A 27,467-nucleotide genomic window follows, 5' to 3' on the forward strand; every position below is an offset into this window, starting at 1 on the left:
CGGCCATTATCTACCCTTTACATTCCAAGCATACTGACTGATTAAAACATTCTTTGTGTAGCATGTATTCCTCCTCCATGAACTTTGCCACCATGTCTACTTTTTTCTCTTTTCTGCCCCTGCCAAATAAATTACTTCATCTTTGCTTGTCATTCTTGTTATGCTTGCAGTTTGTATTAATACTAAGTAAAATAATTGCTTAGGAATCTCGAATTTCTTTTCCTTACACTCTACATAGTTGGTATGCGTTATATCCTAGAGGGGTATGATTGCTCAGTTGAATATATTCAAGGTCAAGGTTAATAGTTTCTTTGTTCTTCTAAAGGATGTAGAGCAATAGGAAAAAGAGTGGTGTTAAGACCAAGGTAACTAAGCTCTGACTGAATGGCCGAATAGGCTCAATGGATCACATAGTCGCCTCCTAGTTCTCGAGGTTTGTCATGTTCAGCTTAAAAAAAATCAAACTAGATCATTCATGGTTAACCAAACATGACAATGGGAAATTAAAGACAGTGGAATACTACATGACAAGTGGATCTGGTGCAAAAACCACCTGTTTTGGCTGGAAGGTAACTATGGTGACCTTGCCTGGAATGGGGAACAGACTGCTGTGTAGAAAACACAGATACCTGTATCTGCTTTTCCAACCTGCTTTCACACTACAGAATGCCTGGGAAAATACTGAAAGTACTAAGAAATGGTGATACAGCATGTAATATTAGACTCACAATAGTATTACTATCGGGGATTTTGATGTACACATTGGACTATCACCATCGAACTGGAGTTTGAGACACCAGGGTCACGGAAAGTGAGAAACAATTCCAAGTGCGACAGTAGGCAGTGAGTTTTCATATGCACTAAGTCATTGAAGTTAGTAGATTTGCTCATTAGATTGTATTTTTAAGTAGATTAAATTAATAAATTTGCTAGCTATGTTAGGTTTCAGTCTTATGTTACATTATCTCAATACAAAATTGCATAGGTCTGCCATATCCTTGAATTGTAGATGTCAGTCAGACTACAGGTTAACACACAAACCAACACACTGATTACATTTTGAAATGTAAATACTAATGTATCATACGTTTTAGTATTCTGCAGATCCCGGGACCAGCCAAGTTTGGGACCTGATGTACTTCTGGTTCCACCTCTCTTGAAATCTGAATCAGTCATATCATCAGGAGTAAAGGTGGTTGACTGACTTCTTTTAAGCCTGTAAACAAAAACCCAAAAGTGTTCAATCCAGGTTACCCAAAGTCCAGTCTACCATTGTCACCTTTCACTTTGCCCCCAAATCATTATTTTCTTAGAACATAGAACATTACAGCACAGAACAGGCCCTTCAGCCCTCAATGTTGCGCCGACCTGTGGAGCCAATCTGAAGCCGATCTAGATTAGATTAAATTAGATTACTTAGTGTGGAAGCATGCCCTTCGGCCCAACAAATCCACACCGACCCGCCGAAGCGCAACCCACCTAGACCCATTCCCCTACATTTGCTCCTTCACTTAACACTACGGGCAATTTAGCACGGCTAATTCACCTAACCTGCACATTTTTGGACTGTGGGAGGAAACTGGAGCACCTGGAGAAAACCCACCCAGACATGGGGAGAATGTGCAAACTCCACATTGTCAGTCGCCTGATGCGAGAATTGAATCCAGGTCTCTGGTGCTGTGAGGCAGCAGTGTTAACCGCTGTGCCACCGTGCCACCCACTATTCCATTTTCATCCATATGTTTACCCAATGACTGTTTAAATGCCCTGAAAGTTGGCGAGTCTACTACAGTTGCAGGCAGTGCGTTCCATACTCTGAGTAGCGAAACTTCCTCTGACATCTATCCTATCTCTATGACCCCTCAACTTAAAGCTATGTTCCCCTCATGCTCACCATCACCATCCAAGAAAAAAGGCTCTCACTGTCCACCCTATCTAATCCTCTGATAATATATCTCAAATAAGAGACCTCTCAATCTTCTTCTCTCTAATGAAAACAGCCTCAAGTCCCTCAGCCTTTCCCCATAAGACCTTCCCTCCATACCAGGCTACATCCTGGTAAATCTCCTCTGCACCCTTTCCAAAGCTTCAATATCTTTCCTATAAAGTGGTGACCAGACTGTATGCAATACTCCAAATGTGGCTGTACTAGAGTTTTGTACAGCTGCAGTATGACCTCATGGCTCAGAAACACAATCCCTCTACCAATAAAAGTTAGCACACCTGTCTACCTTCAGAACAATCCAATCAACCTGGGTGGCAACTTTCAGGGATCTATATACATGGACACAGAGATCTCTCTGCTCATATACAGTACCAAGAATCCGCATTAAACTCTATTTGCCACCTCTCAGCCCAGATCTGCAGCTTATCTATGTCCCTCTGTATCCTGCAACATCCTTCATCGCTTTCCATAACTCCACTGACCTTACTGTCATCCGTAAATTTACTAACCCATCCTTCTATGCCCTCCTCTAGACCATTTATAAAAATGACCAACAGCGGTGGCCCAGAAACAGATCCTTGTGGTACACTACCAGTAACTGAACTCCTGGATGAACATTTCCCATCAACTACCACCCTCTGTCTTCTTTCAGCTAGCCGCTTTCTGATCTAAACCGCTAAACCACCCTCAATCGCACGCAACTATATTTTGCGCATTGGCCTACCATGGGGAACCTTATCAAACACCTTACTATAATTCATACACACCACATCAACTGCCTTATCCTCATCTACCTGTTTGGTCACTTTCTCAAAGAAATCAATAAAGTTTGTTGTGGTTGTGTGCGCCGAGCTGGAAGTTTTTGCTGCAAACGTTTCGTTCCCTGGCTAGGGAACATCATCAGTGCTGTTGGAGCCTCGTGTGAAGCGCTGCTTTGATGTTTCTTCCGGTATTTATATTGGTTTGTTCTTGCCGCTTCCGGGTGTCAGTTTCAGCTGCAGTGATTTGTATATGGTCCAGTCGATGTGTCTGTTGATGGATGTTCTTGCCGCTTCCGGGTGTCAGTTTCAGCTGTAGTGGTTTGTATATGGGGTCCAGGTGAATGTGTCTGTTGATGGAGTTTGGGGATGAATGCCATGCTTCCAGGAATTCTCTGGCTGTTCTCTGTCCGGCTTGTCCTATGATAGTGGTGTTTTCCCAGTCAAATTCATGTTGCTGGTTGTCTGAGTGTATGGCTACTAGTGATAACTGGTCGTGTCGTTTTGTGGCTAGCTGATGTTCGTGGATGCGGATTGTTAGCTGTCTTCCTGTTTGTCCTATATAGTGTTTTGTGCAGTCCTTGCATGGTATTTTGTAAACTACGTTAGTTTGGCTCATGCTGGGTATTGGGTCCTTTGTTCTAGTGATTTGTTGTCTGAGTGTGGATGTTGGCTTGTGTGCTGTTATGAGTCCTAAGGGTCGCAGTAGTCTGGCTGTCAGTTCTGAGACGCTCCTGACGTATGGTAGAGTGGCTAGTCCTTTGGCTTGTGGCATGTCCTCGTTCCTTGGTCTATCTCTTAGGCATCTGGTGATAAAGTTGCGTGGGTATCCGTTTTCGGCGAATACCTTGTATAGATGTTCCTCTTCCTTTTTTCGCAGTTCTGGTGTACTGCAGTGTGTTGTGGCCCTTTTGAATAGTGTCCTGATGCAGCTTCGTTTGTGTGTGTTGGGGTGGTTACTTTCATAGCCAACATCCACACAACCACAACAACGGATACCCGAGCTACAAATCTTCAATCAAACTTTAATCAATAAAGTTTGTGAGGCACGATCTACACTTCACAAAACCCATCAACTTATTCCTCTCTAGATGATAATAAATCCTGTTTTTTATAACCTTTATCCACAACCGAATCAAGGCTCACTGATCTATAATTTCCAGAGTTGTCTCTACTCTTCTTGAACAAGGAGACAACATTTGCTATCTCAGTCTTCTGGTACTATCCCTGTTGACAATGACAACATAAAGATCAAATCAAAGGCTCGGCAATCCCCTCCCTTGCTTCCCAGAGAATCATAGGTTAAATTCCATCCAGCCTAGGGTACTTATTTTCACACTTCCCAGAATCGCTAACACCTCCTTGTAACCTCAATGACGTCCGGTCAGGTATCTCAGTAATATCCTTGACAACATTGTCTTTTTCCCATGTGAATACTGACAAAAAACTTCATTTAGCCCTTCCCACATCTTTTCAGATTCCATGCACAACTTCCCACTACTATCCCTGATTGGCCCTAATCTTTCTCTGGTCATTCTTTTATTCCTGATGTACCGTGTAGAAAGCTTTAAGGCTTTCCTTGTTCGGATCTGCCAACGACTCATGTCCCCTCCTGGATTTTCTTAGCTCTTTTGGTCTTTCCTGGCTAACCTGTAACTCTCGTGCGCCCTAACTAAGCCTTCACATCTCATCCTAACACAAGCCTTTTTCTTTCTCTTGACAGGGATTCAACTTCCTTAGTAAACCATGGCTTCCTCGCTCAACCACTTCCTCCCTGCCTGATTGGTATATACTTATCAAGGACACAGTAGCTGTTCCTTGAATAAGCTCCACATTTCTATTGTGCCCATCCCCTTCAGTTTCCTTCCCCATCCTATGTATCCTAAAGCTTGCTTAAATGCATCATAATTGCCTTACTCTCAGCTATAACTCTTGCCCTGTGGTATACACCTATCCCTTTCCACTGTTAAAGTAAACATAACCGAATTGTGGTCACTATCACCAACGTGCTCACCATCTCCAAATCTAATACCTGCCCTGATTCATCATCCAGAACCAAATCCAATACGTCCTTGCCCCTTGTTGGCTTGTCTACATACTGTGTCAGGAAAGCAACCTGTTCACATTGAACAAAAACTGACACATCTAAAGTACTTGAACTATAGTATTTCCAGTCAATAGTTGCAAAGTTAAAGCCCCCATAACAACTACTCTGTTACTCTCGCTCCTATCCAGAATTATCTTTGTTATGCTTTCCTCTACATCTCAAACTATTCAGAGGCCTATAGAAAACTCCCAACAGGGTGACCTCTCCTTTCCTGTTTCTAACCTCAGCCGAAGAGTCCTCAAATGTCCTTTCTGCCACCGTAAAACTGTCCTTGACTAACAATGTCACACTTCCCCCTCTTTTACCATCATCTCTGCTCTTACTGAAACATCTAAATCCTGGAACCTGCAATAACCATTCCTGTCCAGATGTCTGAAATGGCTACAACATCGAAGTCCCAGGTACCAACCCATGCTGCAAGTTCACCCACCTTTATCCGATGCTCCTGGCGTTGAAGTAGACACTTCTTCCTTCAGTATTCACTCAATAAGGAACAAGGCCTTATCAACTACAATCTTGGTGTCATTAACTACATCATGACTGACAAACTGAATTACCCCTTGTGCCCCTTCCTAAAGCCACACTCCCTGTTTGAACTTTCCCTCAACTCCGCTACCCAAATCGAACCAATCAAGCCTACCTCCCCATTCCAAAGTGACCTTCTGACCTCTCAAAGTCAGGCATGTCCACAGAACTGGAACTGAAATCCACTTTACCTCAATTTAACATTTACATTCCCAAACAACATACAATAAACTTTTATCACTGTATAGTTTCCACTTCTCAGGTACTAACCTTTTTCAAAACCACTCATGCTCACCATTTCAGCAAACTGGGGAAATGGTGATGTTGTGGTAATGACATTTGACCAGTAAGCCAGGGACCAAGGCTAATGGTCTGGCAACTTGGTTTCAAATCCTACCATACCAGCCAGCAGAATTTAAATTTAATTAATTAAATCTAGAATTGAAAGCAGATTTCAGTAACACAAAACTTCCAACTTATTATTGATTCACTCATGTTCTTCAGGGAAGGAAGCCTACCATTTTTGCCTGGTCTGGCCATGATTCCATCAGGAGTGATGTGGTTGACTCTTAACTGCCCTCAAATGTCCTATGCAAACCACTCAGTTCAATGGCAATTAGGATAGTTCTGAAAAAGTTGATTTAAAATTCCTAAAACTTTCACCTTATTTCCAAACCTTTCTTGTTAGCTCCTAAAAGCCTTCAGAACATTTTGAAAATAACTTGCATTCATGACTTCAGGATTTGGGATGAAAGAAACTGGTCAAGGCACTGGGGAGAATTCTCTTTTAAACATTGTGTCATGGGATCTTTTACATCCAGAGTAGACAGCTTTCAGTTTAATAGAAAAGATGGTTTGTTTGACAGACTCCCTCAATACTACAGGCCCAGCCTCAACTTCTGTGCTCAAGTATTGGAATGAGGCTCAAACCCACCACCTCTTGACTCGCTCAATTTGAATATCTCTGATCAGGTTCTGGTCCCTGTCTTAGTAAATGTATGGTGTCTGAATGAAAAGCATCCTGCAGACTTTCAAATGAGGAGTTACATCCTCCTCCCCCAACTACTTGCCTGCATTAATAATAGTGAAACCATGTAGGGGCAGCCCCATTAATATGGGCAAAGGAAGGAAGGTAAAAGCTAAATACTGATGCTTAAAATCTTTAAAAAAAAAAGGAAAATTCAAAATCTGTTACATTTGTAACTTTTCTTCATTCTGATGCAAGGCTCCAGGTCTGAAATTCTGCTTCTGTTCACAGATGTTACCAGACAAGCGTTTTCAGCACTTTTTGTTTTTGTTTCTGATTTTTAGAATTTTGCATAGCATTTTGCTTTTGTCTTGCCCCCTTCATCCAGCTCAATGGCACTACCCTCAGGCGGTTCCACTTTTAACAGATCATTCCAACACTAGCTTAACATCTAGCTCCCACCAATATCTCCAGCAATCATTCCTTGGATCCCAGCTATCAATCACCTGAATACCATCCTTTGTGAAATCATCTACAGAAATGAGTCAGCTTTCACGTCTAACTTGCTTGATCACTTTTATGTAAGTCTGCTCTTCTGATATCCTGAGACAATGAGCTACACATTCTTTACATATACACTGAGAAGGCCAAATTCATCACCATCAGCCCTGTCACAAAGCCCTTCTCCTGACTGAAGCAATTTAACTATGGAATTCTTTCTGCCCAGTCTTTGTCTCAGTGTGAACCATAACATTCACAATCTCAACATGCCATCTGGCCAGATAATCATTTATATGATAGAGACTGGTGAGTTCCACATGTATATAACATTGGTTGTCTGCTCCCCTCAATAGATTGAAACTCAACATTGTAATAGAAACTTAAATTCTTTAGCATTCTAATGGTCTCCTGTCTCTCCATAATCAATAATTTTAGAGATATTAGGGTTAAATTAAGGGGTGGGAAAAGGTTCATCCAGTATATAAACATCAGTATATACTTGTTGGACTCAACAACACGTTTTGTGTCATTAAGTATTTTATAAATGTTCATTCTCTCCCTGCTTTCCCATTCCACCACACACAGTGATGGCTGTGGTCTTTCAGCCTCTTGGACCAAATTAACTGAAATTCTACTTTTAAACTGTCTGTTGCTGCAACTCACTTTTCCTTTTAAGCTGTCTGGAAAACCCTAGAATAAATATTTTGCAACTGCTCCCATTATCTCTTCGATTACAGCTCTGTGAAAGACTTGAGGCAGCTCCTCTTGCCCCCAGCCATTTTAAAGGTGCTGTATGAAGAGAACTTTCTCTGTGCCCTCGTCTTTGTAACATTTTCCTCCAAACTATCAACCTCGGTGCTGCAAAACTGTGACCTTTAATGTCAAAATTCATATTAATTATTTTGTTCAGTATTCATTCGGTACATCTCACTGCTCAGTAGGTTTATAATAATGTAATAGACATTTTTTTTTACACACAAAGGCCCGAAGGTTGAACAACATTCAATTTTAAATCAGCTCACAAGAACATACCAGCTGTCAAAAAACACCAGCAACTTTGAAATAAATTACACATCATTCAGCTTTTGGGATTGAATTTACAAGAGCAAATTTAAAGACTATTCCAAGTTACTTCTGATAAATTTGAAGCAGATAATTTGCAGTGCTAATCGCTCGAGAGCTAAAAATGAACTCGATGCAATTCAGAAATCTTAGCTTAAGGAAGGCCCGTTAAAAATTACAATAAATTTTTCTTCTTCCTTCCTACACAAAACTATAAATTAACCCAAAAGTTTTACATGTCAAAAGTTTAGCATGAAAAAAAATAACTTACTTTCCAAACAATCTTTTAATTCCTTTTGATTTCTTTTTCAATTCTGGGGAATTTGGAAATAGCTGACAACCGTCAGCCTCTGCTGCACGCAGTGGGACACCAGCACTATCCACACGCTCCAATTCTCTCTCCGTCTCAGCTACATTTTCAAAAGAAAATTTAATTAAAGTTAGCTTATGTCCTAATCCAATTCAGTGAAATGGACTTTGGTTTAAGGATTTAAAAAAAAAAAATCCTTGGGGAAACAAGGCCAAAATCTATAGAATCTTAAATGTAACAGGAACTCTCGAGTTAAACCTTGGGCATGACTTTATCCTCAAATCCACAGTGTGTGTCTAACATTAATAAATAAAACTTACCATAAGGTGCCTGGTTTTGAAACTGGAGCTGCCACCTTCTGATACTGGACACAAACTGAGAAACAGATAGTGCTTGGAATCCAGCCCAAGCAATGAAGCATCTTAAAAGGGTCAATCTTGCAAATACCAAGAATTTGCTAGTAACAACAATTAAGGCAGAGATACTGGGAAGGCTCATAAAATACGCTAAAATCCCAAAACATTTCATGCCCCAAAACATTTATATACATTTTGCATTATGGTATATTTCAACAGATAAATGGGTGAAAAATTCTCTTTTGGATTATTTTACTTGAAAATAAAAATGCTTCAATTCACTTAAATCATCAACTTCTGATTGATCTGCCTAGATTATCAGAAGTTGTATCTGCAAATGCCTTACCATTATGGACTGAGATCAGCTGTTCCCATTTTTGATATTTATCACACTCAGCAGAGCCAAACCAACACATGACTAACAACTATACCTTAAAATGCTTTTTCATTTGACATTTTAATAGCCATGAAAATTATATATTGGAAAAATAATTCACACAACAAAGGATGCCCTTGCTCCTTTAACAGATGGTTTAGTCTTTAAACTAGTTAACTAATGGCCATTACTCCTACTTTACTCAGTAACATGGTGAGTATAGTGCTGTCCATTGGTAAGAAATCGTATAGCAGAAAGTTCAGGTTGACAAGGAAAATGTGGTGGCCAAGCAATTTCAAGGCATGACTGTCACTGTTCATGATCTTCCCTCTCTCTGGAGGCAATCGTGCTCCTTGACAACGAAGCAGCAGTTGACCAAGTGTTTGATGAATCATTGTATATCAAACATAGAAATAGCCCTTCCGTCTACCACATCTGTACTGACCATAATGTCATTCTAAATTAATCTCCTCTGCCTGCACAAGGTCCATTCTCTCTATTCCCTCCTTGTTCATGCTTGTTAAACATTGCCATTGTCTCTACTGCCTTCCCTGGCAGAGCATTCCAAGGACCTCACACTGGAGTTTTAATTCAGATAGATGCGAGGTGCTGCATTTTGGGAAAGCAAATCTTAGCAGGACTTATACACTTAATGGTAAGGTCCTAGGGAGTGTTGCTGAATAAAGAGACCTTGGAGTGCAGGTTCCTAGCTCCTTGAAAGTGGAGTCGCGGGTAGATAGGATAATGAAGGCGGCGTTTGGTATGCGTTTGGCTGTACAGGACATTGGTTAGGCCACTGTTGGAATATTGTGTGCAATTCTGGTCTCCTTCCTATCGGAAAGATGTTGTGAAACTTGAAAGGGTTCAGAAAAGATTTACAAGGATGTTGCCAGGGTTGGAAGATCTGAGCTAAAGGGAGAGGCTGAACATGCTGGGGCTGTTTTCCCTGGAGCATTGGAGGCTGAGGGGTGACCTTAGAGGTTTACAAAATTATGAGGGGCATGGATAGGATAAATAGACAAAGTCTTTTCCCTGGGGTCAGGGAATCCAGAACTAGAGGACATAGGTTTAAAGTGAGAGGGGAAAGAGACCTAAGGGGCAACTTTTTCACGCAGAGGGTGGTATGTGTATGGAATGAGCTGCCAGAGGATGTGGTGGAAGCTGCAACATTTAAGAGGCATTTGGATGGGTAAATGAATAGGAAGGGTTTGGAGGGATATGGGCCGGGCGCTGGCAGGTGGGACAAATTGGGTTGAGACATCTGGTCGGCATGGACAGTTGAACCGAAGGGTCTGTTTCCATGCTGTAAACTCTATGACTCTACCTCATTTAAACATTTTCCCTCAGACCTGTGTAGTAAACTTCCAGTGTGAAGTTTATCAGGTGCCGGTTCACAAGGTGCTGGCTAAAACAAAGTTTGCTATACTTCTAACAGGTTGCTTCTCAGCCTCCAATGCTCTCACGAAAATTCTGCTTCTAACGGTCCTGCCATAGAGTTATATGGCATGGAAGCAGACCCTTGACCATGCTGACCAGGTTTCCTAAACTAAAGTAGTCCCTTTTGCCTGCATTTAGTCCATATCCTTCTAAAACCTTCCTATTCATGTACCTGCCCAAATGTCTTTGGAATGTGTAACTGTACTCCACTCTCCATCCACCGCTTTCTCCGGCAGTTCATTCCACATATGAACCACCTTCTATGGACAAGGTTATTCCTCAGGTCCCTTTTAAATCTTTCTCCTCTTACCTTACAAATATGCACCCTAAATTTGAACATCCCCCCACCCTAGGAAAAGGACATTGGTTATTCTCCTATCAATGCCCCTCACGATTTTATAAATATCTAAGAGTACCCGCAACCTCCTATGCTTTAGGGAAAAAAGTTCCAGCCTATCCAGCCTCTCCTGTCACAGCAAAGTCCTGGTAAACTTTGTCTCTTCTCTTTCTAATTTAGTAATATGCTTCCTATAGCAAGGTGGCCAGAACTGTATACAGTACTCCAAAAGCAGCCTCACTAACATCTTGTACATCTGCAACATGACATCCCAACTCCTATATGGTTTACTCTCCTCTTGCATTTGACTTTCCAAAATGCATTAACTCACACTTGTCTGACATAAACTCCATCTGCTATTTCTTCGCCCAACTTTCCAACTGATCGTAAACATCCAGTAATAGTCAAATTTTTTGACTCCTTTTTAAGGTTACATTTATGGAGTCAACTATTAAGTGGATACTAATTTTGAGGGGCACAAATTCATGCCCGTCAAAATTCATACCATATCATTATCAGAAGCCCAACTGATTTCCAAATGAATAAATGAACAAATTACAGTAATTCTGAAAACCTGGAACAGAACAAGACAGCCAGCGGACTGGAAGATCTGGAGCAGAGCGGAACATCCGGCAGACTGGAAAACTGGAGCAGGACATGACAGCTGGCACACTGACTCATAAACATTGATCTGTTATCTGTGAAAAACTAGGGTTAACTTTTACATGAGATAGACTATTACTTGAGGATACAGAACAACTTAAATTATCCAAACGAGATGGGTGGGGAGTATGTTGTTCGGAAAACCGAATGTTTGGATAACTGATGATGTTTTAAGGGACCTTGAGATCTTGTTCGGATAATCTGAAATTCGGATAATTGATGTCCGGATAACAGAGATTGTTCTGCATAAGCTATCTATATTCTGCTGTATTCTTTGACAGCTATCCTCATTACCCAAAACTCCAATTTTCATGTTGTTTGCAAACTTACTAATCAGACCATTCGATTTTTCATTCAAATCATTTTTATAAATTGCAGACAATAGGGGACCCTGCACTGATCAGACTTCCTGTCAAAATAAAAACACACCAGAATTACCCTTTGTCACCCATGACCAAGCCAATTTAGTATCCAATTTACTTAATCACTGGATTCCATGTGGCTTAATCTTCTATACCAGCTTACTATGAAGGACTTTGTCAAATGCTTTAGTCCATGTAGACTACATCCACTGCCTGACCATCAATCACGTTATTTGCTCAAAACCTCAAGTTTGAGAAACAAGACCTCCCCTGCATAAAGTATGGTGATTATTGTGGTTCTGTACGCCAAACTGGGAATTTGTGTTGGACGTTTCGTCCCCTGTCTAGATGACATCCTCAGTGCTTGACAGCCTCCTGTGAAACGCTTCTGTGATGTTTTCACTGGCATTTATAGTGATTTGTATCTGCCACTTCCGGTTGTCAGTTCCAGCTGTCCGCTGCAGTGACCGGTATATTGGGTCCAGGTCGATGTGCTTATTGATTGAATCTGTGGATGAGTGCCATGCCTCTAGGAATTCCCTGGCTGTTCTCTGTTTGGCTTGTCCTATAATAGTAGTGTTGTCCCAGTCGAACTCATGTTGCTTGTCATCTGAGTGTGTGGCTACTAAGGATAGCTGGTCATGTCGTTTCGTGGCTAGTTGGTGTTCATGGATGCGGATCGTTAGCTGTCTTCCTGTTTGTCCTATGTAGTGTTTTGTGTAGTCCTTGCGTGGAATTTTGTACACTACATTGGTTTTGCTCATGCTGGGTATCGGGTCCTTCGTCCTGCTGTCGGGAGAGTGGCTGTTGGTTTGTGTGCTGTTAGGAGTCCTAGTGGTCGCAGTCGTCTGGCTGTCAGTTCGGAAATGCTCTTGATGTATGGTAGTGTGGCTAGTCCTTTGGGTTGCGGTATGTCCTCATTCCATTGTCTTTCCCTTAGGCATCTGTTGATGAAATTGCGGGGGTATCTGTTTTTGGTGAATACATTGTACAGGTGTTCTCTTTTTGCAGTTCTGGTGTACTGCAGTGTGTTGTGGCCCTTTTGAACAGTGTCTTGATGCAACTTCTTTTGTGTGTGTACGGATGGTTGTTTTCGTAGTTTAGGGCTTGGTCTGTGTGTGTGGCTTTCCTGTATACGTTTGAGGTGAATTCTCCGTTCGGTGTTCTCTGTACCATCATGTCTAGGAATGGGAGTTGGCTGTCCTTTTCTTCCTCTCTAGTGAATCGGATTCCTGTGAGTATGGTATTGATGATCCAGTGTGTGTTCTCTACCTCTGTGTTTTTAATGATTACAAAGGTATCATCTACATATCTGACCCAGAGTTTGGGTTGAATTTGCAGTAAGACTGTTCTAACCTTTGCATTATCGCTTCTGCTATAGTCCAGAGATGGGTGAGCCCATGGTGTGCCATTGATTTGTTCATATATTTGGCTGTTGAATGTGAAGTGTGTTGTGAGGCACAGGTCCAGTAGTTTGAGTATGCAGTCTGTTTTGATAGGTTCCCCATCTTGTTGTCTGTTCTGTATGTCCAGCAGGTTGGCTATTGTTTCTCTGGCTAGGGCTTTGTCAATAGAGGTGAAAAGTGCCGTTACATCAAATGAGACCATGGTTTCTTCCTTGTCTATGTGTATATTTCTGATGATGTCCAAGAATTCCTGTGTTGATTGTATAGAGTGTCTGGATCCGCTGATCAGGTGTTTCAGTTTCTGCTGTAGTTATTTAGCCAGTTTGTGTGATGGTGTCCCTGGTAGTGATACTATGGGTCTGAGTGGGATGTCTGGTTTGTGCACTTTAGGTAGTCCATAGAATCTGGGGGTGTTGTTGCTTTCAGGTTTCATTCTCTGTAGGTCAGACCTGGTTATCAGTCCGTTTTTTTTTGTAGGTTCCTCAGTGTGTTGTTTATCCTATTGGTGAGCTGTGGGGTGGGGTCAAACTCCCTCTTTTGGTAAGTGTTGGTATCTGCAAGTTGTTGTTGCGCTTTTTGGATGTACTCTGCTTTGTCCAAGATGACCGTCATTCTGCCTTTGTCTGCTGGTAGCATGATTATGTTCTTATCGTTTCTTAGTGCTTTTAGTGCTTCCCTCTCCTTGGTGTTGAGGTTATGTGTTTGTCTTTTCCTTGTTATCAGGGATACGATACTTTGTCTCACTGTTTGTTGTGTCTCTTCTGTCAGTCCATTGTTTCTGAGTGTGCATTCTAGTGCTGCTAGGAAGTCTGCTGTCTTGGCGTCTCTGTGGTTGTAGTTGAGTCCTTTGGCCAGTATTTTTCTTTCCGTGTCTGTGAGCTGTCTGTGGGAGAGGTTTTTAACCCAGGTGTGTGTTGTGGTGTCCTCTTCGTTGTGTGTTAGTTTGGCCATTTTTTCTTTTAGTGCAGTTTTTTGTGGTGTGTGGTCCTGTTCTGTACTATGGTGATGGCCTGTCCGGGACCATTCCTGATTGGTGGTTTTTGAAATTAACGATTTTTGGCGCGCAATTTCTTGTTTGTATTTGTGTGGTCTGTTGTGTGCATCTGTAATCATTACCTGGATGATCCTGAATCCGTTCTGTCTGGCAGTGTCCCTGGCTTGTGGATTGTTGACTGGTGGTCTGTATCCAAAGGACTAGCCACATTACCATCCATCAAAAACATTTCCAAACTGACAACCAGACGACTGCGACCACTAGGACTCATAACAACACACAAACCAACAGCCACTCTCAGAAAACAACTCACCAGGACGAAGGACCCGATACCAGCATGAACAAAACCAATATAGTGTACAAAATCTCATGCAAGGACTGCACAAAACACTACATAAGACAAACAGGAAGACAGCTAACGATCCGCATCCATGAACACCAACTAGCCACGAAACGACATGACCAGCCATCCTTAGTAGCCACACACTCAGATGACAAGCAACATGAGTTCGACTGGGACAACACTACTATTATAGGACAAGCCAAACAGAGCTGCAAATGTGTTGCTGGTTAAAGCACAGCAGGTCAGGCAGCATCTCAGGAATAGAAGCCAAACAGAGAACAGTCAGGGAATTCCTAGAGGCATGGCACTCATCCACATATTCAATCAGTAAGCACATCGACCTGGACCCAATATACCGGCCACTGCAGCAGACAGCTAGAACTGACAACTGGAAGCGGCAGATACAAATCACTATAAATGCCGGAGAAAACATCACAGAAGCGCTTCACAGGAGGCTCCCAAGCACTGAGGATGTCATCTAGACAGGGGACGAAACGTCTGCAACACAAATTCCCAGCTCAGCGAACAGAACCACAACAAGCACCCGAGCTACAAATCTTCTCCCAAAGTATTGTGATTATCCCTAATACGTCCATTCTCTTCCAGATGCAAGTAAATTCTATCTGCAAGAAACTTTTCCAATAGCTTCTCTACCACTGTGTAAGGCTTCTCAGCCTATATTTCCTAGGTTATCCCTGTTGCCCTCTTCAAACAAAGGAGCAGCATTGGCTATTCTCAGTATTCTGGGACCTCACCTGTGGTTTAAAAGGATACAAACTCTCTGCCAACGCCCCAATCTCCTCCCTTGCCTCCCTCAGTATCGTGGGATAGATCCCATCAGGCCCTGGGAATTTATCTATCTTTATGCTTTTCAAGATATCACCACCTCTTTCTCAATATCAACATACCCCTCCCAAATCTTATCATCCATGTCCTTCTCCTTGGTGAATACCAATGGAAAGTACTCATTGAGGACATCACCCACTCCTCTGGCTACACACATGAATTCCCTTTTTCCTCGAGTGGGCCTAGTTTTTCCCTAGCTATCCTCTTGCTCCTAATACCTGGGTAAAATACATTGGGATTCTCTTTAATCCTATTTGCCAAAAAACCTGTCATGGCCCCTTGCAGCTTTCCTAATTTCTTAGGTCATTTTCAGCTTCTTCTATAATCCTCAAAGACCTTATCCAATTTTGGACCCTTAGCCTTACGTATACAGCCTTACGTATACTTCCTTTTCCTTTCTCATTAAACTTCCAACATCTCGTCAACCAAGTTTCCCAAATCTTGCCTTCCTTAACTTTCATCCTCACAAGAACATGCTGGTCTTGAGCTCTGAAGAACAGGCCTTTCAAAGACTCCCACATGTAGGACGCGGTTTACCCCCAATTTCTTTCTCTAGTTCCTGCCTAATACTATTGCAACACCCAATTTTGCACTTTCACCAAAGGACCAGTCACATCCTCAGCCAGAAGTGTTTTAAAACTTGGTAATTATGATCACTGTTCCAAAATGCTCCCCTCCTGAAACTTCGATCACCTGGCCAGGCTCATTCCCCAAACCAAGGTCTAGCTTGCCCATTGTCTAGTTGAAATATTGACAATGTTTCAAGTAACTTCCCAGATGCTCCTAGCAAAATATACCCTAACTAAGCTGCTGGAATTAAGGGAATCCTAGTCAATATTGGGGCAGTTACAATTACTGAAGACAAGTCATTTTTTTTACATTTTTCCATGATCTGCTGACATGTCTGTTCCTCAACTTTCTGCTGGCTATTGGGAGATCTTTTATTATAACTCCAACATCATGATTGTGCCTTTCGTATTTCCAACTTCTACCCATTTTGCCTTGCTGGATGAGCCCTTCAAGATGTACTCTTAGTGCAGCTGTGACATTCACCTTAGCCAATAATGCAACTTTTCCACCTCTTCTACATCCTCCTCTACCATGCCTGAAACATTTAAATCCTGGAATGTTAAACAGCCAGTCCTGCCCTTCTCTTAACCAAGTTTCTGTATTGCCTACAATATCATAACTTCATATACTAATCCAGGCTCTAGGTTAATTTGCCTTACATATTGTACTCGTTGTACTGAAATAAATACACTTCAGACCACTAGTCCCCGCTGTGTTCATTAATACGGGCCTGACTGTTCTTCCTATTAGACTTAATAAATTTAATCTCTACCGTCTCCTCAGTCACTGAACATACTGACTTCCTGTTCTGGTTCCCATCCCCTCCTGCCGCATTAGTTTAAACCCTCCTGACTGGTACGAGCAAACCTCCTGAAAAAAGGCATTGGTGTCTCTTCAGTTTAGGTGCAACTGTTCTCTTTGTCAGGTCTCTCCTACCCTGGAAGAGACCCCAATGATCAAGATGTCTGTTGCCCTCTTCTTCCAGCTCTTTTGCCACACACTCAGCTTCACGTCTCATTAGCATGTAGCACAGAGTGGAATTTCAAAATTACAATCCTAGAGGGTATGCCTTTTAACTTCTCACCAACCTCCCTAAATTCCTTTTGCAGGACCTCATCTTGCTTTCTGCCTGTTATTTGTACCAATATAGACCACTGCTGCCGGTTAGTCACTCTCCCCTTTCAGAATATCTTGTGCCTGCTTAGACACATCCCTGACCTTAGCACCAGGGAGGCAACACACCATCCTGGAGGTATCTCACTTGCAGCCACAGAAATGCCTATCTGTGTCCCTGACTACAGAGCTTACTACTGCTTGCTTACATTTTGACTCTCCCTGATGTACAACAGAGTAACTGTAGTGCCACTGATCTGGCTGCAGTTTTTGAATCTAAATTGTATCCAAATTTTCTACCTGGGAAAGTTCAACAGTTCCCAGGTAGAAAAACCAGGCTACCCACCTGATTTTAATAGGATTGATTTCACCCATGAAGATTTAAGGAAAAAATGAAGATCAGAACAGTCATACTACATTTTAACGTTACAAAATTACCCAATTTTACTCCAATGTGCGTCCAAGATATCAACCTGTGTGCCTTTAATTCTATCTAAGAGAGCCATATAGATTTTGAAGAATCATTTATGCTTTTACAAAGTTTCCAAGTCACCAGGTAATAGCTATATATGTCAACTTGCCTTTAATACAGTAAAAATACTAAGGCGTTCCACAGGAGTGATTAGTAAATAATATGAGATAAAACCATGTCAGATAATATTAGGATAAGTGACCTAAAACTTGTTCAAAGCGGTGAGTCTGAAGCAGTGTCTTAGCAGAGGGGTAGAAGGGCAGAGACTGAGTTCTAGAATTCCCTCTCTCTCAATGAGGCAGCTGAAAGTAGAGCTGCACTGGAGCCAACACAAGTTAGTGAATACAGATGCTGAGTGAATTTGTTAAATGGAATGAGTTAAAACAAAGGAAGGAATTTGGAGGAGTTCAACCTTACGGAAGGTAAGGTTTGAGAAACTGAGTGGCAATCAGGACATTGAAACCATCGGCCAACGTCGTCACTTCATATAATCTCCATTTGTATGAACGAGAGGGTCGTCCTGAAGTAATTGCAGGACACTACTGTGGCATTTTCTTCCGTCATAACCATAGCCAAATTCTTTTATACTAGATATGGGCCTGGTCAATGAAAAGGTTTCTCTCATGCCTGCCAATTCCTACTCTGTAAATAGAGATTCTGTAAAAGCATAACAGTTAAGTGCATGAATGGAGAGGTGCAGCCTGAAGACCTGCGGGAGACCAGTAAAATAGTTAGTCAACCAGTAGAATAGTCAGTCAGTGGGGCAGCACGGTTAGCACTGTTGCCTCACAGCAACAGGGACCCAGGTTAGATTCCAGCCTCAGGTGAATGTGCAAACTCCACACAGACAGACATTCTCCCCTTGTCTGCATGGGTTTCCTTTGGGAGCTCCAGTTTCTTCCAACATGTCCAAAGATGTGCTGGTTAGCTGAATTAGCAGTGCTAAATTGCCCAAAGTGTTCAGGACATGGAGTTAGGTGCATTTGTCACTGTAGGGGAATTGGTCTGGGTGGGTTACTCTTCGAAGGATTGGTGTGGACTTTTTGGGCCAAATGGCCTGTTTCAACACACAGTAGGGATTCTATTCTATTCTTCAAAGGCAATAAGGGACAGGTGGTAAAATCTGTTCTAGTCAGTGACACCAATGTCCCACAAGTAAATTAAAAACTAGCCACTTTTTAACTTGCCTACATGTTCTTTAGGCATAGCTATATGAGCAATTTATGTTTCCATATTCCTATGAAATAGCAGAAAAACAGGGAATATCAAAGCAGTGACTGTATATGTTTACAATCCCCCAATGAACGGCAGCATATAGGAACAGTTAAAGCTGCATATTTTAAATCAAACTTTCACATAGGACTAGACAAACAAGATTGTTCATCACACTGAATAATGCTTCTGGTGATTTGATATCCAAGCCTTTTCACTTCAGACTGATGCCGATATCAAATGAGAAAACTAAAGGCATCTAGACTTTATTTTATTCTTTATTAAAGTTGTTTTGTAAATGCAAGCTATTATTCTCGCTTCTCTGGTTACTAGCAGTCACACATGCAATGCAGTTCACTTTTGACAAACTAAGAAAGCAAAACTCCCAAGGTAAGCACCCCAAAATCAGCAGGCCATGACCAGGTAAGTGTGAAAATGAATAAAGCATTTCGAAAAGAATTGTAGAGCTACCCTTAATGCTGGTTATATAAATCAGCAATTTCTGTTCAGGTCACCTAAAGGCATTCCACTCAAAGCTAAAGGCAGATTTTGCAGTTTAAAGATTCATATTGCATTGACACATTGCTATAGGATTTGTTTAGTTTAAGCTTAACCTTCACATCTCCACTAGCTCTGCTGAGCATGTACAGTTGTAAACAGCTGCAAGGAATGTCCATAGCAAGGCATTGGTGCAGTCAAACATGCAGCTATACTATACCTAGCATCGGTGCACTTGCACTTCGACTGCGATCTTCAGTCATCCAGAAAATGTGCATGATGGTGAAGAGCACGGCAGCACAGAATATGCGGAATAACAAGGTAAAGTACAGATCAATTTACAGATACAAAGCACTCCAATCAGAAAGGTCAGGAAATGTTCACAACATTAACAAAATCACAAAAGTAGTCAAGTATTGATGTTTAATTTAAACAATGATGACAATTTTGTTGACAGGTGAATGTACTGGTTGAACTGGAAGGAGATGCCTCATATTTAGGCTGTATTAAGTAAATTGCTAAGTCGATTAAGAACACAATCAACTAAATACCAATCAGTAACAACATTTTCAGTTAGTTATAACCATATTACACGTGTATAAATACAAGTAGAAAGTTGACCTTCATTATAGTCAGAAATCACAACACCAGGTTACAGTCCAACAGGCTCGTATAAAATCACAAAGTTTCAGAGAGCGGCTCCTTCATCAGGTCACTCCACCCGACAGAGGAACAGTGCTCAGAAACCTTGCGATTTCAAATAAACCTGTTGGACTATAACCTGGTATCATGTAACTTCTGACTTTGTCCACCCCAGTCCAACACCAGCACCTCCACTTCACTGAAGTGGAACAAATAAAATGGAAGGTATCAATGTATAATTTGAGCAGTTAAAAAGTTTCCATATTTCTTTCTTTAGAGCATTATTATTTAAAATAGTGCAAGAAAAACCGGCTTGGAGTGTTGAGAGGTTTTGTCATTTTTAAAAAAAATCATTGTATGTGGGCATACCTGGCTAAGTCAGCAGTTATTGACCATACCTAATTGACATTAAGAAAGTGATTTTCCAGATTTTAACTTGGTAATGATAAAGGAGCAATGGTATACTTTCAAATCAGAATGGTGGGTGACTTGGAGGATTATTTGCAGATGGTTCCCATGCATCTGCTGCCCTTGCCTGATTGGTAGAAATCTCAGATTTAGAAGGTGCTCTTCGAGGAACCTGGGTAAGTTGCTGCAGTGCAACTTGTATGTAGTACATACTGCTACTGTGAATCAGTGAAGGAAATAGATGTTGAAAGTGGTGAATGGAATGCTAATCAAGGAGATCGGTTGGTTTTGGCTAGTCAGAGTTGCTGGCACCGTATTCATCCAGGCAAGTGAAGAATATTGCATCACACTCCTAACTTGCAACTTGAAGATTATGAACAGACAGCGAGGAGTCAGGAGTGAAATAAATTAACACAGAATTCATAGCCTCTAGTCTTGTATTCATGATATTTGTATGGCTAGTCCATTTCAATATCAGATCAATGGCATCTCCCAAGACATTGACATTAAGGGATATAATGATGGTGATGCCATTAATCATCAAGGAGAAATGGTTAGATTCTCACTTATTGAAGAAGATAGTAATTGTCTGGCACTGTGTCACGAAATTTATAGATTTATGCCAACTGCATCACATGTTTTATTCTACATAACACTGAAGATTTATCAACAGAACAATAAAGTTTCCAACACACAACTTGCTCACTCGAATACTATTTTCATGTATATTCTGAACATTATACACATCTAGTCAGCCACATTAAATCAAACTGAGTTATTTAGGTAGATTTAAGGCAAAGTAAATGCATATATATCAAACATATATCACAAAGATATATCACATTTATCAAATCAGTTTCAAACTGGTGAACTTCTAAAAGAGATCAGTTTAAAAGAATTTCAGCTATTGTATGTCTTAACTTATTGCAATCTGTACTCTAAACAATGAGCAGTAGATAGTCTGAGATTTATTTTAAGACAAGGATAAATCGGGTTTTTGTGATACCAAATAAGTGGCTGGTGGATCATTTTCATATAGCACATCCCTTTGGCTGTTCTCAACAGACTGATCATACTCAACTTATACAATCATTGAGTCATACAGCATGGAAACAGACCCTTTGGTCCAACCTGTCCACGCTGACCAGGTTTGCCAAACTGAACTAGCGCTACTTGCCTTGTGCTTGCAAAACTAAGAGCATAGTGTCCAACATCAGATGTGATCAAATATTTGGGCTGCCCCAAAGTGGACTTCCCCAAGAGTGTTAATTATACCAGAAACTAATTTATCAGTCAGGCTTACAATATGGCTCCCTTACGCTGGCTAGAAGCTACATTTAAATGCAGGGCTGAAAATGTGTTGCTGGTTAAAGCGCAGCAGGTCAGGCAGCATCCAAGGAACAGGAAATTCGACGTTTCGGGCATAAGTCCTTCATCAGGAACGGGCTTATACCCGAAACGTCGAATTTACTGTTCCTTGGATGCTGCCTGACCTGTTGCGCTTTAACCAGCAACCCATTTTCAGCTCTGATCTCCAGCATCTGCAGACTTCACTTTTTACTCTATTATTTAAATGCAGGGACCTAACATCTGGAGGAGAAAACAACTTGACAAGGCTATGCGCCTTTTCATCTTAAAAGCTATAATGTACACTTTTCTCATGGTTTCCCAATAGCATTGCTTGACTAGAGAACACTTGCTGGCCAATCAGCACTCTTTCTTGGGCAGAGCAAATTGTCTGCTTATCGTGAAACTTGGTATTCTTGCATATATCCTGATTTGTGGAAGATGAAAAGCTTCAGTAACATGCTTCTCTTTTTCAGCATCACCACTCAAACTGTAACAAGTTCAAGGTTTGTGCGAAGATTTGTAGCTTGGGTGCTCGTTGTTGTGGTTCTGTTCGCCGAGCTGGAAGTTTTTGTTGCAAACGTTTCGTCCCCTGGCTAGGTGACATCATCAGTGCTCTGGAGCCTCCTGCGAAGCGCTTCTTTGATGTTTCTTCCGGTATTTATAGTGGTCTGTCCTTGCCGCTTCCGGGTGTCAGTTTCAGCTGTCCGCTGTAGTGGTTGGTATATTGGGTCCAGGTCGATGTGTTTGTTGATGGAGTTTGTGGATGAATGCCATGCCTCTAGGAATTCCCTGGCTGTTCTCTGTTTGGCTTGTCCTATGATAGTAGTGTTTTCCCAGTCGAATTCATGTTGCTTGTTGTCTGCGTGTGTGGCTACTAGGGATAGCTGGTCATGTCGTTTCATGGCTAGTTGATGTTCATGTATGCGGATTGTTAGCTGTCTTCCTGTTTGTCCTATATAGTGTTTTGTGCAGTCCTTGCATGGTATTTTGTAAACTACATTAGTTTTGCTCATGTTGGGTACAGAGAACACCGAATGGAGAATTCACCACAAGGGTACACAGGAAAACAACACACACAGACCAAGTCCTAAACTATGAAAGTAACCACCCCAACACACACAAACGAAGCTGCATCAGGAAACTATTCAAAAGAGCCACAACACACTGCAGTACACCAGAACTGCAAAAAGAGGAAGAGGAACACCTATACAAGGTATTCGCCAAAAACGGATACCCGCGCAACTTTATCAACAGATGTCTAAGAGACAGACCATGGAACGAGGACATGCCACAACCAAAAGGACTAGCCACACTACCATACATCAGGAGCGTTTCAGAACTGACAGCCAGACTACTGCGACCCTTAGGACTCATAACGGCACACAAACCAACAGCCACACTCAGACAACAACTCACTAGAACAAAGGACCCGATACCCAACATGAGCAAAACTAATGTAGTTTACAAAATACCATGCAAGGACTGCACAAAACACTATATAGGACAAACAGGAAGACAGCTAACAATCCGCATACATGAATATCAACTAGCCACGAAACGACACGACCAGCTATCCCTAGTAGCCACACACGCAGACAACAAGCAACATGTATTCGACTGGGAAAACACTACTATCATAGGACAAGCCAGACAGAGAACAGCCAGGGAATTCCTAGAGGCATGGCATTCATCCACAAACTCCATCAACAAACACATCGACCCGGACCCAATATACCAACCACTACAGCGGACAGCTGAAACTGACACCCGGAAGCGGCAAGGACAGACCACTATAAATACCGGAAGAAACATCAAAGAAGCGCTTCGCAGGAGGCTCCAGAGCACTGATGATGTCACCTAGCCAGGGGACGAAACGTTTGCAACAAAAACTTCCAGCTCGGCGAACAGAACTGTAACAAGTTATTTAAACAGATATGTAAGTAATGGTCTGGCACCAGAATATGACTGGAAGCAAAGGAAAGAATTTTAAAAACTGGAAGGGTTCAATGATGCCCTTTTCTGCCAACCTGATGTGTGTGTAATTCCATTCCCACAGTATGTGCTTAATTTAATGTCTTTTTATTGGTGGGGTGAGGGACACAGCAAGATCAATACAATAAAATACCATTCTGCCTCACATCAATACACCAATTAAAGTTGTTCATACTAAATTTGTTGAACTATTCATGTTCACTTACCCAGGTTAGGTGCACTAGCTGTTCGCTTGCCACCTTTGATCTTAAAAAATCCACGGCCAAAAGAAGCTCTGGCTTTTTTTGAAGCTGCACTTTCATCATCCAGAGAATTTTGATGTCCATTTGGTGGCTTTGGTGGCAGAGATGCAAACTTACTGATCTCCATACAGGCTTTATTCTAGATGAATTTAAGGGTACACTTTTAGTTTCCGGGGATATTTTGCATCTGTAGAACTACTAATATTTTGTTAGAATGGATGTTAGAAAATTTAAACATGATTTTAGTAAATGATATTAGATTCTCAAAAGCTTGCGTTATACAATAAAACAGGTTTCTCCAGAACATGAAATTAAACCAACAATCATCTCTTCCATCTACTGAAACATGCCAAAATACTACAAAATGGATTATTGTAAAAAGCTAGGTTACATAGGTTACAAGGAACTGCATGCCTTGGAGATGATAAATACCAATTTAAAGTAATTTCTAGGACATGGGTTTTAAAGCCTTTTTAGTTTGCTGGAACAATTTGCCCAATAGATGCACAAATGCTAAAATGAAGGAGATCTATATTAGGCTCAGTGGAACTATAATGGGACAAAGAAGAGATAAGATAATCTGATGGTTGTAGTATTGGACATACTGTAAAGTCCATTAAGAATGAAGTGTGAAGTTCACTTAGACACCAATATTGGCAGCACTATCAAACTGAAGTTTCAGCGAAAGAGACATTAACATATGGCAGAAGTGGACAATGTTTCAATAAAAAAAATGGATTATGATTTTGGAAGCAGAGCACCGACTCCAACAAAAACCACTGTGCCCCCATCAGAAGCAATTTTTAAGGTCTTCCACAATAATTAATTCAACTCTATTTACTAGCATAAGTGGACTGGTTTGTAACAAAGAAATGTTCACGTGTGAATTGTAGTAACAATCGTGAAAATGGTTAGCTTAAAGAAAAAGAACAAAAGGAATAGAAACATGATGCAGAGAAGGTGCTTCTGGCATGGAGATCATTGTACTTTAAACGAAGGGAGTCCTATGTATGTTTTAAATTTGAACCTGCATATTTGAAAAATAACAACTTCCCTCTGAAAAAAAATTCCCTCTTTGTTGCCTAGGTGATGAGAAAATAGTACACAGCAAGCTAGGTTAAGTCAATCAGCAGTGCTGGTATTGTCCAATTTAATGCTATGGTTCAACTAAATTACAATATTATTAAAATGTCACTTTAAAAATGCCATCTGCAATTATAGTTCATAGTTTTTAAGCAGCTCAAAAATAAAGATACACATTTTCAACTACATGTCAATGTTCTCAATTAAAGTACTATGGCCATTGTCCATAGAAGTGCAATCTTGAATGGCAATATTTAGCAAGCATATCTTGGGCTTTTTCAAATAATTAGCATCAAATTCAAATACTAGAGATTCCAAATACAGTTGTGGAATGCCTATAAAATGCCACAAGCAACCCTATTCACAGGCTAATATAACACTGACCACAGCAATACAAAACCACCTGCCTTAGGACAAGCTTAAAAATAAATTACAGCTAACCGGGACTGAAACAGACCATTTTTCACCCAGTTAACAGAAATGTTGACAGCTAACCTTAATCAAGAGCAAAATGTTCCCTGCCAGCTGAAAATGTAATTGTTGGAGACAGAAAGGGAAAAGAAGAGAAAAAAAGTCAATATTAGAACAGAAAGAAATGCCCTGGTATCATAAATTGGGTATAAAATATATAAGTAGCTATCTTATAGCTGATTATTAATTTTACCTGGAACACTACAGTAATTAACAATAGATGTATAGGTAGGTTTTGCTAAATGAAAACAGGCTTACTGAATTTGTCCAAACAACTTGATAGCATTTACAAAATTATCAGATTTACAGCAGTCCAAATCACCATAGGCACCTTTGTCCCAAAAAGAGTTTTCAAACAAAAAAAGTTTCAACACTGAAATCATACCTCCAATGGGCTCTGAACAGGTTCCAGAGATAATTTCTGTTGAAAGACAAAAGGTAACAAATTTAAATCCTATAACAAAGGAGGTTGCTGAGAATCCAGTTGGCATAACAAGCATTAATATTTTTCTAGTTTGAATCATGAAACTAAATGCTGAAACTAAACAAACCTTGTTCTCCTCTTCCATTCTCAGTTTCTCCTGACTGCCCAACGTATATACTTCTGACAATCTGTAATAAAACAGTTAAGAACATGTTTCACTTCATAGCATCAATCCAAAATAAGTTCCAAATCTATAAGCTCCCAACTGGTGGAAGTATTGAAGCAAAGACAAACAGAGAATGCTTGGAAAACTCAGCAGGTATGGAGAAAAACAAAATTAACATTTTTAGGTTTATGACCAAAGATACTGCAAGACCTGCTAAGCATTGATTTTGTAATGCAGTTGCAGGGCTGAGCCCCTGGAAAGAACTTCATGCCAATTAGTGGAACAGGCATCTAATTCTAAACCTATTATTATATCGGCACTTTTCAGCAAAATATGGTCTGTCAATTAATTTTGAATAAAATGGAGACTATTGTGAGCGGGATTAATTTAATGCATCTATACCAGAAGCTTGATTTTCAATAGTTAAGTCACCACATTAAACAGGAGTTTATTATCGAGGAAAATTGATAGAGAAAATAGTTTACTGCATTTGAATTCTGGAACTGATTAGGATCTATTCTATTCTTAAACCAGGACCAAAGTGTATAAAAACAGGAAGTAGGAGCAGTAGAAGACCATTTGGACCTCAAGCCTGCTCTGCCAATATACAAGATCATGGCTGATTTCTGTGTGTTTAGAATTCCACCTTCTCAGTTACCTCAATAACCCTAGACTCCCCTGCTTAACAAGAAAATATCCACTGACTTGCATCTGCCTTCACAGTCAAAGTGTTCTAAGTTGCATAACATTCAACAAAAACAGCTGTTCTAACAGGTGACCCCAATTGTTTTTTTTTTAAAAATAAACTTCTACCCCACAGTTCTGAACTTGGGCACTTTTTCCAGCTTCAATTCTCAGAATCACTCAGGGTCATATACACTTCAATCAAGTATTCAGTATTTAGGAAGGATAGACAAAAAGGGAAAAAAAAAGATAGAATTGCATTACTTAGTGAAGGGGATAAAAATATAATACTAAAGTTATTACCTCGGGCAATGTAGAATCTGTGTTTGTAGAATTGAGGGAAAAAAAGGGCAAAAAACACTGGTGGCGTGGTATAGGAACAACCAATTTGCAACGATGCTGGCAATGGCATTTAAAAGGAAGTGCATGAGGTAAAGGAACATCTGTAATTATGGGTGACTTTAATGCATATAGATTGGCACATCAAATTAGATATAATACTACATAGGAGCCAGCTAGAGAACAGACCGTCTTACACTGGGTATTACAATAAGATAGGAATAATTGGTAATGTAGTTTGAAAGACCATAAAAAGATAGAATTCATCAAGATGGAGAGTAAGGCAGTTGATTCTGAAACTAGGGTCCCGAATCTTTATTAAGGGACTTACAATAGTTAGGCACGAGTAGGCTTTTATGGATTGGGAAATGTTATTGAAAGGACTGTCAAAGAACAAATGAATGAACTACAAAAAGTGCACACTCCTGTCTGGCACAAGAGTGCAAAGACAGTATGGTTTAAGAGGAATGTTGGAGATAGAATTAGATGCCAAAAAAAAGGCAGCC

At 40.8% G+C, this 27,467-nt stretch overlaps 1 protein-coding gene across 7 annotated transcripts in view; it reads right to left on the minus strand.

The window, feature by feature from the left end:
* ppfibp1b (PPFIA binding protein 1b) overlaps positions 1–27,467 on the minus strand; it is a 173,567-nt gene that overhangs the window by 15,620 nt on the left and 130,480 nt on the right. For 5 of the 7 annotated variants that reach the window (XM_060839720.1, XM_060839724.1, XM_060839723.1 and 2 more), the window contains 6 exons: positions 25,900–25,960; positions 25,734–25,769; positions 23,759–23,933; positions 19,381–19,413; positions 8,137–8,275; positions 1,088–1,216 (listed from right to left, as the gene is read on the minus strand). In XM_060839720.1, the coding sequence (XP_060695703.1) occupies positions 1,088–1,216; positions 8,137–8,275; positions 19,381–19,413; positions 23,759–23,933; positions 25,734–25,769; positions 25,900–25,960 (573 nt within the window). The remainder of the gene's footprint in view (positions 1–1,087; positions 1,217–8,136; positions 8,276–19,380; positions 19,414–23,758; positions 23,934–25,733; positions 25,770–25,899; positions 25,961–27,467) is intronic. The other 2 variants (XM_060839725.1, XM_060839721.1) reach the window with 1 other exon arrangement.

Source organism: Hemiscyllium ocellatum, chromosome 19 (genome assembly GCF_020745735.1).
Source record: "Hemiscyllium ocellatum isolate sHemOce1 chromosome 19, sHemOce1.pat.X.cur, whole genome shotgun sequence".
In the NCBI taxonomy this organism is placed as follows: Eukaryota; Metazoa; Chordata; class Chondrichthyes; order Orectolobiformes; family Hemiscylliidae; genus Hemiscyllium; species Hemiscyllium ocellatum.